We start from the raw sequence: 13,225 nt of genomic DNA, 5'->3' as shown, positions 1-13,225 counted from the left end.
TTTTTTATTTTTTTTATTTTTTTATTTAACCCTTGTAATGCAACTTTGGGGATCCGTAGTGTATGATAAGCTAACCAAAAGTTTCGAATAGATTTAACGACCATGCCACTTTGGTTACAGTGTAAAGTCACAGAAAGTTGTAATGAATGTCTTTGGCTATTGATATAGATTTAACGACCATTGAATCAATATTTATATGTGTGATTTCAATAAATGAATCACATATCCATTCTTTTTGTATGGCTTAGATTTCATGGAAACCGACCCATGTCCACCACATGACACGCTTTATTAATCAATTCAAAATTCAAAATTTGGTTATTGCTTACCTCAGTAAGTAAAGGCTCTTCAAATTGGCATCTCTTCCCTTTCAAACCCAGAAAAGAGAACCCATGTTTTGTAACGGTACCAACTCCTTCAAGCAAAAAAAAAAAAAAAAAAAAAAACAAAACAAAAAACAAAAAACAAAAAGGTATGAGCTAGCTAGGTCTCATTCCGTGACATATATATAGGGTCTTGATTTCACTGTCCAACTTCAAGCCTTTAATTCTTTACTGCTATAAGTAACAAAACTCATTAAACAAATTATGAATGCTCAAACACCCAAATAAGAAAGTATAATCGTGGAACATACACCCCTCGATATTCTTCTCTCACTCTCTCTCTCTCTCTCTCTCTATATATATGCTTATCTATCTCAGAAACTTCTGAACCTTTGTCCACTATTGTGTTTCTTTTCCTTGAGAGTTGAGACCTCTCGATGTCCATTTTTGAGGGCTCTTGTACAGCTTCATCCTTGGAAAGTTCCTCATCATCCAATACTAGTACTGCTAGTCCGAGTATTCAAATGGTTTCAAAATCGGTTTCTGAAAGGCTGCTAGGGAAGTTCTTTGATGCATCACAGTATGACTTTGATTATGAGCAGAGTGGTTTGTGGTCTCCTCCAATACAACGTAGGGCATTCTTGGACTCACCAGGTAAAATATGCTCCCAAGATGTCATATTCTCTAAACTTAAAAGAGCAAACAAAGCATGGAACTGGAGACGCATATTTTGTTTCAACATTGTAAGTGCATTCTTGCATTTCGGATCCTCTTTTCTTTCTTTTATTTTAGGGTAATAATAAATACTCTTACAATAAATCCCTTTTCTTTTTTTTTTCTTTTTTTACATCCACTCTCAATATTTTAAAATGTGTAGATATTTCTCTATCTGTGAATGTCGATTTAAAATAGTGAATATAAATAAGTATACGTAAGAGAAAACACTTTCCCTTTATTTTATGTTATGTTATATTATTTTTTTAATACATTATTTTATGTTATTTAAATTTATGTTCTTTTTTTTTTTCTTCCTGTTATCTCTTATCTAATAATTGATTATCAAATAATGCTGAGTGCTTTTCTTTCTTTTTCAGGCCTTTTGGTGCTCTTAAAGACAATGTTGGTGCCACCCTCACAATGATATATATATCCCATCCACAAAGCCCCTTCTTTTCTCTATACATATATATTAATATAATCCCTCACAATGTTGTGTAAAGCGCTAGAGATACGCATTCCAGCAATCAACAAGTCGAGCTTGTCCAAAAAAGAAAAAAAAAAATTTTACCGATCAGTCAAATTTCTAAGAGGTTTAAGTGAAAATAGAACCTCTGAATATGTGTGAATTTTTATTTATTTATTTATTTTTACAGCTACATGTATACATATATGTATTTTTAGTTTGAGTGGCTACATGTATTCATAGAGATCCTAATTATGTTATAATATACTTGAATCTTTTGTGCTTGGTTTGAGATTATAACTGAAGTCATTCATGCATTGGGAGTCATAAGAACGGTACAATGACAAATCAGCCAGACCAGACATGGTTGGTGTGGAAATTAAGAGATATTCAGTCTGGCTTTGCTGCTAATTAATTAATAAAGGGTAGGCTACAGCCTGCTTTTAGGTTATAAAGGACAATGCATTGCAAACAACGGTTCTTTTTAGGTACCCTTCTTCTTTTGTCTGTTATGACTCATCAACTTGTTCTTGAATTAGATTCCTTGCCCCACTTTTTGGGTAAATCAAAGTTGGACCGTAGACAAGCATTAGATGGTCTAGATATTCTTATTTGAGATTTTAGAGAGAAAATTTTTATATTTCAGATAGTGGTCCAAAGTGCATGCCCTCTCTTTTTCGTTGTCTGTATGGGAGCTCTACTACTTACCGATCGAGTGAAATTTAGACACAAATTCGATCACGCTAACCAAAAAGTCAAAAGTGACTTTTAAACGTGGGATAGTGTTAACAATCATACTGGTTTTCTATAAAATAAATTGGAGGTGATTATAATTTTTAAAAATATATACACATTGTATATAAATCCCAACCTAATGTATCCGTGTAGTATATATCAACTTATTTATTTTTATTCAAATTTTGACTGTCACTTAATTACTAAAAAATTTAGCTTTTAGTAACTTAGAAATTTACCTTATCTATTTTAAGTTAACACTTCACTTTTAAAATACGCATTACATTAAATTTTATATTTTTACGTACATTTTATTAAAATAATATAAACAATTTAATGTATTAATTTATCTATTTATAACTTCTCTCTCTCTCTCTCTCTCTTTCTCTCTCTCCAATCCATAAAATAAATGAAATAAATAATAATAGCAACATGCTACAATAGCGGATCATAGCATGTTGTTAAATATTTTTCGCTTTAGCACCTTTAAAAAAAAGAAAAGGTCGTCCAGTAAATTTGGATGGTGAAATGACCCATCAGCAGACAAGCTCCGCGTGCTTGCCTAGCTAAAAGAGTTTCAGGTTGGGCTTTCCGCCATTAGCCCAGAGGAGTCGCTTTCTGAGTCTTCTCTTTTCTTTTTTTTTCTTTTTTTTTTTTTTTTTTCGCTTTCTGAGTCTTAATTCTGCACATCGGTTCATTTTAAATCCAAAAGACGCAATTATATCTATTTTTATATACCCACTTTTTAAACTGTTATATAAACTTGAATTAGATTCCATCTTCTACTTAAGTAAACTAAAAGTTTGTGGGGAATACTTGTCATGCATATTGATATTGTGGATGCTTTCTTTTTCTTCTTCTCTTTTTGGAATAAATGTTAAGAGCTGTGGATGCCCTCTTTTTGTCTCCTATATCTCTTTTTAAATTAATGTTGAGCTTAATTGGCAGCTACTACCAACTTGCTTCAAATTAAAATTCAATGAATGTTTGGTTTGAGCAAAAAAATGGGTTTATTTTGTATTTATTTTTAATTTTTTGTGGGACTCACCACTAAAAAACTTGTTAGACTTTATATTTGTATTTCGTTTTCATTTTCAGTATCCAAAAAAATAGGATTTTAATACAAAAACTGAATACAAGTTTTTGGTATTTTCATTATCTAAAAAATGAATACAGTGGCATTTTCGTAAAAAAACCAAATCTGTGGGTTCCTCTAACATTGGCTTGTCCCATCAAAACACACACACACACACACACTCTCTCTCTCTCTCTCTCTCTCTCTCTCTCTCTCTCTCTCAATTGTGTTGAATTTTAAATTGAAAAATATAAAGTGAAAAAAAAAAAAGACCAAAAAATATTGCCAAACATGAAATGGGTTGGGTAGAGAAAATGAATACAAGATTTAAGAAACCAAAAATAAATGATTTTAGAAAATGAAAAGAGAAAATAAATCTACCCCCAATGATAACCAAATAGGGCCTAAGGCTTAGCCAATTACCAATTGGACTGATTGTTTTTTCTAGAATTATTTTAAGACCACAAATTTAACCACATCTTTTGCCACAACTATTTTATATGGGAGATTGTGATTTGCTGTCTACTACTTTCGCATAAATTCATTACTTTTCTTTATTACTCATAGTCAACTATATAAAATTTGTGACAAAAGTGTGGTTAAGTTTATCGTCCTACAATTTTTTTTTCCCCTCAAGCTACAAAATATTTGAGCAGAGGTCGAGTATGTCAAAGTTTCAGACAAGAAGCAAAATGACGCTAATTAGTAATTACTAATTAATGAATGCTTATCTTTTAAACTAGTTGTTAGGACATATGTGAATCATGATAGGAACATATGTCATTTAGAATTGACTAATCCTTTAACAAAACACACTTTACTTGTAATTGGGTAGATCTAGGATGTGTTTAATACTTCAAGGAATAGAGTTCAAGTATAAGTGTTGAAGTCATGCAAATCTATCCAAGAATCACGTGAAGAAGTATTGTATTTTAAAGCTCGACAGCTAGCTCAACAAATAGCATCTATTGAGCTTTAAAAGGCATGTTTAGCCCAATCAAAAAATCATTTTTTTAGATCTGATTTCACACATATCCATGTATACTTATTTAGACTTTCTTTTCTCACAACCCTAAACATATATAAGGATTATTTTAAGGACTGTCACACTTGATGAAAATTGATGCAAAGGTTTTGTTCAAGCAAATTATGACCGGAGACAAATTTTCCCTAGTTCATCTTTCTCTTGAAGAAGCTGCTGCGTTTATATGTCGTAGGATTTTGCAACCAAGGAGTTTCGTGATCTTCATTGTGTTGATAAACTGAAGAACTTTGTAACCAACATCCTTCTCAAGTTGGTGGTTAGTCACGTACTTGGATCCATGTATCGATTGGTTAGTCACGTATTGGAAGCCGTGCATTGAAAATGAGAGATTGTCACTACAGAACAAGTCCAATTGTGTATTGGAGTAAGGGTTCAATTGTAGGTTAGCATAAAGTACTAGAATTCCTTTACTTGTAATCGCTTGTTGTGATAGTGGTGAATTTAAAATCACCCGGTGGGGTTTTTGCCTTAAAGGTTTTCCCCATTTGAAAACAAATCACCGTATCAACTTTATTTTCCACTGCATTTAACTTAGTTGGTAATTTTTTTGTGCTACTACACGTATTGCATGTTAATTAACTTAATTAATTCACTTAGCTAATTAATTGGTTAATTTATCATAAGGGGTCAATACATTCTTGGCCTATCAAATGGTATTAGAACAGGCACACTCTAATTAGGATTAATCTTTGTTATGTGATCCATTGACCCCTGTTTGTTATGGATAGAGGACAGTCTCTTATTATACCTCCTTTATTTGATAGCACTAACTATGCATACTGGAAAGTATGCATGAGAGCTTTCTTGCAATCTTTAGATGAGAATGTGTGGCAAGTCGTGGAGATAGGCTGGACCAAGCCAAAAGAAGCACCGGCTAATTGGTATGATGCTAAGATCAAAGCAGCAAACTTCAACAGTAGAGCTTTGAATGCATTATTCTTTGCGGTCACAAATGAGTTGTTTAAGAAGATATCCTCCACTGAAATTGCGAAGGAAGCATGGACCATCCTCCAGACAACCTATGAAGGAACTAAGGATGTCAAGGATTCGAAACTTCAGAGGCTTACTACAAGATTTGAAGAGATTAAGATGGAGGAAGATGAGTCGTTCGATGAGTTCTATCACAAGCTCAAGGACATAGTGAACTCAGCTTTTAATCTTGGGGAAACCATTCCCGAACCCAAGATTGTTAGAAAGGTGCTCATATCTCTACCCTTGATTTCATGCCAAGATCACCACAACTGAGGAATCAAAGGATATCGACAAAATTCCTTTGACAAAGCTGGTTGGCAACTTGCAGACCTATGAATTGAGTTTATTTAGGATCGGAAAATCAAGCAAGAGCAAGAGCATGGCACTAAAGGCCAAAAGCAGTGATACTAATGAGTCTTCTAATGATGAAGATTCTAAGATGAAATTCTATATCACAAGGTAGTTCAAAAAGTTCATGAAGAATGCCAATACAAGAGGATTTGATAAAGACCACAAGCAGTCCAGTTCGTCTCAGTTCAAGAACCAAGACAAAAGAAAGAAGGATGCTAAGGAAGGCGGTCAATAAACTATTCCCTCTGGACCTAAGTGTTTTGGATGTCAAGGCTTTGGACACATGAAACAAGAGTGCCTAACGTATCTCAAGACCATCGGGAAAAGCAAGGTCCTTATTGCTATCTTGAGTGACACCGAGCCTGAGGATGATTCGGATAATGAGGATGATGGAATCATGAATGCCTTCATTGCCACTGTGAATCCTACTAAAGGGATTGATAAAGAAGAGGACTTGGGGGAGTCTAAGTTTGAAAAGATGGATGAACAAGATAACATCCACACAGCCTATGCAAAACTGTACAAGGTCTTGGAAAAGCATGAGAAATTGTATAGGTTAGCCACTAAGAAGTTCAGTGATGTGGAGCTTGAACGAGAAGAAATCTCCACAAAGTTTGATGAAGCTAATCAGACTATTGGAGCACTACAATTTGAAAACAATTTCTTGGTTGAGAAGACCAAGAAGCTTGAGGTAAGGATGTTCCAAGTCAAACCTCAATTGGAGAGGACTTCAAGTGCAAAACTTGACGAGATGCTTAGCTTCCAGAAATCTGCTTCCGATCGAACCAGTTTATAGTATGATTTCTCTTCTCCTAGTATTACTTCTTCTAGTACTACTATTTTTGTTTCACCTGCTAATAATGTTGAATCTAAGAACAATGATGTGAAAACTATTTTAGCTAGTGAGAACATAGACAAGGGTAAATCTGTCTTAGGAGAACCCCTAAACTTGATTAGAAAGAGACTAAAAGCCCTAAGGCTAAGAAAGGAAATACTTAAAAATCTAAATAGAAGAAGCAATATCTCTGTCATCACTGTGGACTGACTAGACATACTCGACCTAATTGCTATAAATGGTTAGTCACTCAACACAGAACAGTATGATCTCATCGGGAAACCAAAATCAGTTTCAATCCTCTTTTGCTCCTTTTGGAGATCTTCTAAAAGCCCTCATGTTCCTTATGAACTTGAATGGTTTCAATTCTTCCCCCTCACCGCCAAATCAATTGTTTGCTAAACGGAAAGGTTTTTCTAAGGTGTGGAAGGAAAAAGACTCTAAGTGATTTAGTCACTATTCTCTCTCTCTTTCCCTCCTTTTTTTGAGTTTTCATTACATGTGTGTTTTGCTTTCCTGCTTTGAGTCAATCTAGTTTTATGTTTTGCTTTGTTTAACATGCTTCTGTTTGTTTGTTTTTAGTTTTGCTTTATTTTGTTTTTCATAAAAATTTAAAAAAAATTGAAAAATAAAAAATACAAAAATAGTGTGTGTTTTGTGTACATTGGTACTTATGTACCTTGGATGGCCATTGAAACAAAATTCTCTAAACTTTGTATATTTTGTAGCTTAGATGAGCATCTCTATGCACAACTAAGCAAGTGAGCTTTGTGGCTCATGTTTGTGATGAGTAAGATTAAGTAATTTCTTGTACTTAACACTCGTATCACTCTTTTTGACGGGAAGAACTAGAAAATCCTAAGAGAAATGTATAAATAACCATCTCACCATTGTTGCCCTCTAATAATGAAATGACATCTATATGTTTCGGCATAGCAAAAATGCAATGTCAAATGCTTAACATCATTGGGTATTTTTTTTCTCTCTCTTCTATACCCATGCATCATATGCTTTACAAAAGAAAATATGCAAAGAAAAATAAAAGCAAAAAGAATCAAAATACTTTATATATGATTGCAATTGTGTTTTCTAGGAGATATGAGAGTTATAAGATGTACCTCAAAGGTGATAGTCCCCATAAAACAATTATGATTGTGTGTAAGTTAAAGTGATTTTCTCATATCTCAAATTGTCATAACATATAGACACTTATGCAATCTTGCAATGTTTTTCACACACAACATGCAATATTCTTTGCTACTCTTGATACATGTACAGGTACAATGAGATTTGGCCATCACAAGGAATACATGTGTTAATGTATGCTCACTAAATTGTCTTGACTTATTTTTGAAATATAAAATTGGTTAAACTTGTTTAGTGTGTGTGTGTGTGTTTTGGATCTAAATGCTTGACATTCTTTTGTTGAGAGATGTTTTTGAGAACTTAAAATTTTGATTGAATCTTTGGTTGAGTAGCATGCTTGATTGCATTCATCTCTGTGTTTTTCTCTTCTTTGAAAAACTGTTTTTGACCATCTCCACAGCTTCTCGATACCTCTCGACAACTAGGTTATCTATCAAGCCTCTTGATCTTCCTTTCTCGACAATTGTTATCGCAATTTCGATCCATCGAAGTTTTTGAGAATTTGTCTCGATAGTTTCTCAGTAGCTTCTCGATCCATTGAGACAGTTTCTGTCTGCTCAATAGATGCTTGATAGCTTCTCGATCCATCGAGGTCACTTTACTGTGAACACCACTCGATAGCACCTCGACAACTCCATCTGTCGAGAATTAGTGCTTAACACCTCTTGGCACCTTTCAATCCACCGAGAATCGTAATTTCTATATAAAGCCTCAGCGTGATTTTTCTCTCACTTTCTCCGATCTCTCTTGATAGTTTCTATCTCTTCACCTCCCCCAAACACTTTTCTCCCTCTAAACCTCTTCCCCACTTCTTTTCTTCCTTATTGATATTAACTATGTTTGGTACTCTTCTGCTTGTCTCTCTCTCTCTCTCTCTCTCTCTCTCTCTCTCTCTTTGGTTAGTCTGCTCATGGCATCTAAAAAGAGCAAGTCTACTCTGTCCTGGAACCCTCTTTGTTCCTGGGCATCATCTTTTTCCTGTGTTGATCCTACCCCTTCTTATGTTAGGTTCCATGATGATAAAGCCCGTAAGGACTTTACGGAGAACTTTTCTCGACACGGCATTCATTCGGAACGCCAAGTCATCCTTTCGGATTTTTCTAATACTAACCTTCCTACTGTCATCTACAATTGGGGTTAGGAGTCCCTTTGTAACATCCCGGTCACTTGTCCCTCAGTGATCATACAGGAGTTTTACTCCAATATGCACGAATTTGATTACTCTGTACATTATTTCATCACTTGCGTTTGAGGTACGCGCATTGTAGTCACTCCAGATCTTATATCTGAGGTGCTACACGTTACGAGGGTAGAGTTTGCTTACTACTTCGGCTGTGATCGTCTTAGGACTGTGTCCAAAGACGAACTTCTGTCTCTATTCTGTGAGACACCCTCATCTTAGAGTGACTGTCAAAACACCCCTTGCTCAGGCTTTGCAAAAGGTTCGAGGTTTCTGAATATGGTGATGACATTTGTTTTGCATCCCTTGTCTCACTATAATTCAATTACTAAGCCTCGTGCTCTATTTTTGGTATCCCTACTTGAGGGACTTACTATTGACTTTCCCTCTCACTTCATACTCTCCCTTATAGATATCTATAAGGATACGGTGAGCCGTGATAAGCTCAATTTCCCTTTTGCTGCCACATGGATTCTTCGCCATGCATTTATCTCCTATCTTGAGTCTTCACACTTCTCTATCATGTGTGCCATAGACGCAACAACCGTTAGACGGAGTGAGGCCTAACTTCCTCCGAAGCAGCCACGGACTGAGATGGAAACTCCTCCGGCTTCTTCCGCTCCATCCACCTCGGCCTCTTCTACTTCCATAGGTGGAATGACTCTCGAGGCCATCATGGCACATCTTGTGCACATGGATGCTCACCTTGACACTTTTAGTGATGAGTTGTGTTAGGTGAACACCATGTTAGTCGTATCGCTTGACGACAAGCTGTCGTGGGTGGTTTCACAGCGTCTCTATCTCCATCTCCACAGGTTTCAGAGGAAGAGAGTGATAATGATAGCTCTAGTGGTGTTGATGCTGATAAGGATGATGGTGCTAGCTCTTAGTGTTGATGTTGATGAGGGGATGACTGCTTCTCAGTGACTTACCCTTTGTCATTCGTGATAAAAATGGGGAGTAGTTTTGGATATGAGAGTAGTCATGTACTTAGGGGGAGAGTTAGTATAGGAGATTATTTTTGTTAGGGGGAGTGTTTTTGTTTACGACGGATGTAGTGAGGACTTTTGTATCTTTTCTTTTCTTTTTAGATACATTGTTCTTACATTGTGATAGCAAACCTTATTGATATATATATATATATATATATATATATACATTAAGGTTGTTATTACATTCTTTCATTTATCTCTTCATGTGTTGTTTCTTTTCTCTCTTTATGCATACGCTTCTTATTTATTATATGCAATCTTTTATATTTCTGTTTCACACTAAGATGCCATGATAGTTTTGTTTAAAGTGTTTCAGAAATACAGATTGTTAAAGTCTTTCTTGCCATGAACTCTCTTCTTGCAAAGTTTTTCAAGAGTTTATGTTAGGATTAGATTTTATTGTATTCAACAAGTGAGTATAAGTTGAGTGATTTATGACTTCTCTCATATTTTCATTTTATTTGTTGTGGTTTGTCACGAATTGCCAAAGGAGGAGATTGTTAGGACATAAGTGAATCATGTTAGGAACATATGTCATTCAGAATTGGCTAATCCTTTGACAAAACGCACTTTACTTGTAATTGGGTAGATCTAGGATATGTTTAATACTTCAAGGAATAAGAGTTCAAGTCCAAGTATTAAAGCCATGCAAATTTGTTCAAAAATCAAGTAAAGAAGTGCTATATTTTAAATCTCGACAGCTAACTTGACAGATAGCATCTATCGACGTTTAAAAGGCATGTTTAGCCTGATGATCGACAGCTACTTAATAGATAACGTATCTATCAGGATTTACGAAAATCAATTTTTCAAATTTGATTTCACACATATCCGTGTATACTTGTTTAGGCTTTCTTTTCTCACAACCCTAAACATATATAAGGATTATTTTAAGGGCCATTACACTTGATGAAACTTGATGCAAAGGTTTTGTTCAAGCAAATTGTGACTGGAGACAAATTTGCTCTACTTCATCTTTCTCTTGAAGAAGCTACTGTGTTTGTACGCCGTAGGGTTTTGTAACCAAGAAACTTTGTGATCTTCATCATGTTGATAAACTGAAGAACTTTGCAGCCAACATCCTACTCGAGTTGGTGGTTAGTCACGTACTTGGATTCATGAATCGATTGGTTAGTCACGTACTAGGAGCCATGCATTGAAAAGGAAAGATTGTCACTACAGAATAAGTCCAATTGTGTATTGGGGTAAGGGTTCAACTGTAGGTTAGTATAAGGTATTTAGATTCATTTACTTGTAACCGCTTGTTCTGATAATAGTGGATTCTCGGAAGTGGTGACCTTAAAATCACCTAGTGGGGGTTTTGCCTTAGAGGTTTTCCCCATTCAAAAACAAATTACCGAGTCTACTTTATTTTTCGTTGCATTTAACTTAGTTGGTGATTTGTTTGTGCTATCACATGTATTGTATGTTAATTAACTTAATTAATTCACTTGGCTAATTAATTGGTTAATTTATCACAAGGGGTCAATACATTCTTGGCCTATCACTAGTTTTAAAGCAAGGTGGATAAATCAATAAGTCATACTTAGTGCATATAAGGTCTTGCTTTTATGGAACAAATAGGTCCTACCTAGTACATAAAGGCTTCGGTTCATGTAGAGTTTGAGAGAGATTGTTGGTAGACTGCCTATTTATTACAAGACTTTAATTTACAACATATTATTTAGGCAAAAGACACTTGTCATTATGCCATGATTTTACCACTACAATAGCATAAAAAAATAAATATCAATTAATATTGTGGGGATCATAAACTCAAACTCAAACAGTAACGAGCTTAAATGTCAAAGTAACTAACATGCACAATTTATTTGTTATAAAAATAAGGTAGAAATTCCACAATGGGAGACTTAAACAGCTAACTAAGAGAGTAAGGGCGAGAATGAACTAATCAAAAATACATAAACTGCTTTCCCAAGATGTGTGTGGTTAGCAAGAAAACAAAAGTACATTATATCTCTCCTTAGCTTCTTCAGCTCTCTCTCTCTCTCTCTCTCTTCTTCTCTAGATTCTTTTTCTTAAGATCTTCCAACCTCCTCTCTGTTGCAACCTCCTCCCCTTTTATAAGCATTTCTCCTTCCTTTATCTCTCTAGTTGGCCTGGCCCCCGCCGAACTTTTTGGGATACTTGTCACATCCTACTTTGATTCTATCCCCCTTTCATCGTGAAATAGGACTTTTGGGGGTGTTTGCACTATTCAAGTTGTCTTACATGCATTTAATGGGAAATAGATTAGGTAGAGAACTTCTCATTAATGTAAAGGTGATGGCCTCTGTGACCCTTATCATTTTAGGAAGTTTCCCAAGGTGCACTTGGTGGGAATGGCATCTCGACTAAAACGAAAGAAGAAAAAAGGGGGATCGGTTGCCCGTGGTTCTTCTTTAGCTTACTGAAGGATCACCCATGTTTATGACCTCGGATAAGAGTTTTGGTATTGGTGGCATACTTAGATCTCCGCGAGAATCATCTTGGGGAGCTTCCCTTTACTATTCACAGAGATGGGCCTGGCCCGTTTCTTCAAGTATGATTTTATGGGCCTTTGGGCGTCGACCTGAAATCAAGTTACCCCCCCCCCCACAATAGCCCCCCACGATCTCTACGTCATTAATGCTAAGCTGGAGGTCCTGGCCCGAGAAAAATGGAAGATAATCATTAACTGTCATTGATAGGAGGTGGAGATCATGCTCGAGTTCCCCGCCCTTCGATTAATGGCACGCGTACTTATGAACGGTCAAATTGGTGTTTTGGAAAACGAAGAAAGAACAAGAAATCAAGGGTCACTCCTTGCCTTTTCTGCTCCCTCCTCTTCTATATAAAAGGGGAACTCAGACCAATTTTTGAGTTCCCATCTCTTACTCTTCTCCAACTTCTCCTCAAATTTCTCTTCAAGCTTTTTCTCAAGCTTTTCTCCTCCTTCCTTACCAAGAATTTCTCCGGCCATCTTCAAGCAACCTCAAGTGTTCCGTCACTATTTTCCTTCTTAGTAAGTCCCTTATTTATTTATTTTTTCCTTTCATTTATTTGATCTGAAAATAGATTAGGACAATGGGGAAGTTCAAGTCCGTGGTTGATACACTTGAAAGATTGCTTAAGTTCAAGAGAGTGTATAGGATCCTTGAGGATGTAGAGGTGAGGTACTACCCAGAGTCCGAGGTAATATTCTCAAGGGGGAAGGAAGGGTCATTATCCCATTGGTAGAATTTGTAGAGGGTGGGGTTAGGATCCCTATGAGTAAGTTGCTAACCAATTTTTTGAGGCATTTTAAAGTTTGCCCCGACCAATGTACCCCTAATGTATTTAGAGTAGTTAGTAGTATAGATGAACTTAATAAAAGACTCAGTCTTAGCTTAACCAAGCATGATATTAA

The 13,225-nt window shown here is 35.7% G+C and overlaps 1 protein-coding gene across 2 annotated transcripts; it reads left to right on the top strand.

Moving 5' to 3' along the window:
* The first annotated feature begins 564 nt into the window (after positions 1–564).
* On the top strand, positions 565–1,790 carry LOC115954577. 2 transcript variants are annotated; one of them, XM_031072472.1, is made up of 2 exons: positions 565–977; positions 1,418–1,790. In XM_031072472.1, exons 1-2 carry the CDS (start codon positions 761–763, stop codon positions 1,462–1,464), a joined length of 264 nt encoding a protein of 87 aa, XP_030928332.1. In that variant the 5' UTR covers positions 565–760; the 3' UTR covers positions 1,465–1,790. The 2 variants fall into 2 exon arrangements, with proteins under 2 accessions (XP_030928332.1, XP_030928331.1); XM_031072471.1 differs by having other exon boundaries at positions 565–1,066.
* Positions 1,791–13,225: the final 11,435 nt, after the last annotated feature.

The sequence above is a fragment of the Quercus lobata genome, chromosome 8, assembly GCF_001633185.2.
Source record: "Quercus lobata isolate SW786 chromosome 8, ValleyOak3.0 Primary Assembly, whole genome shotgun sequence".
Classification (NCBI taxonomy): Eukaryota; Viridiplantae; Streptophyta; class Magnoliopsida; order Fagales; family Fagaceae; genus Quercus; species Quercus lobata.
The sequence above is the reverse complement of the archived record's forward strand: the minus strand, read 5'-3'. Positions and strand labels throughout refer to the sequence as shown.

Bases quoted from the DNA above. Each gene is read 5' to 3' on its own strand.
- LOC115954577 (XM_031072471.1), top strand. From the start codon at position 761: ATGTCCATTTTTGAGGGCTCTTGTACAGCTTCATCCTTGGAAAGTTCC.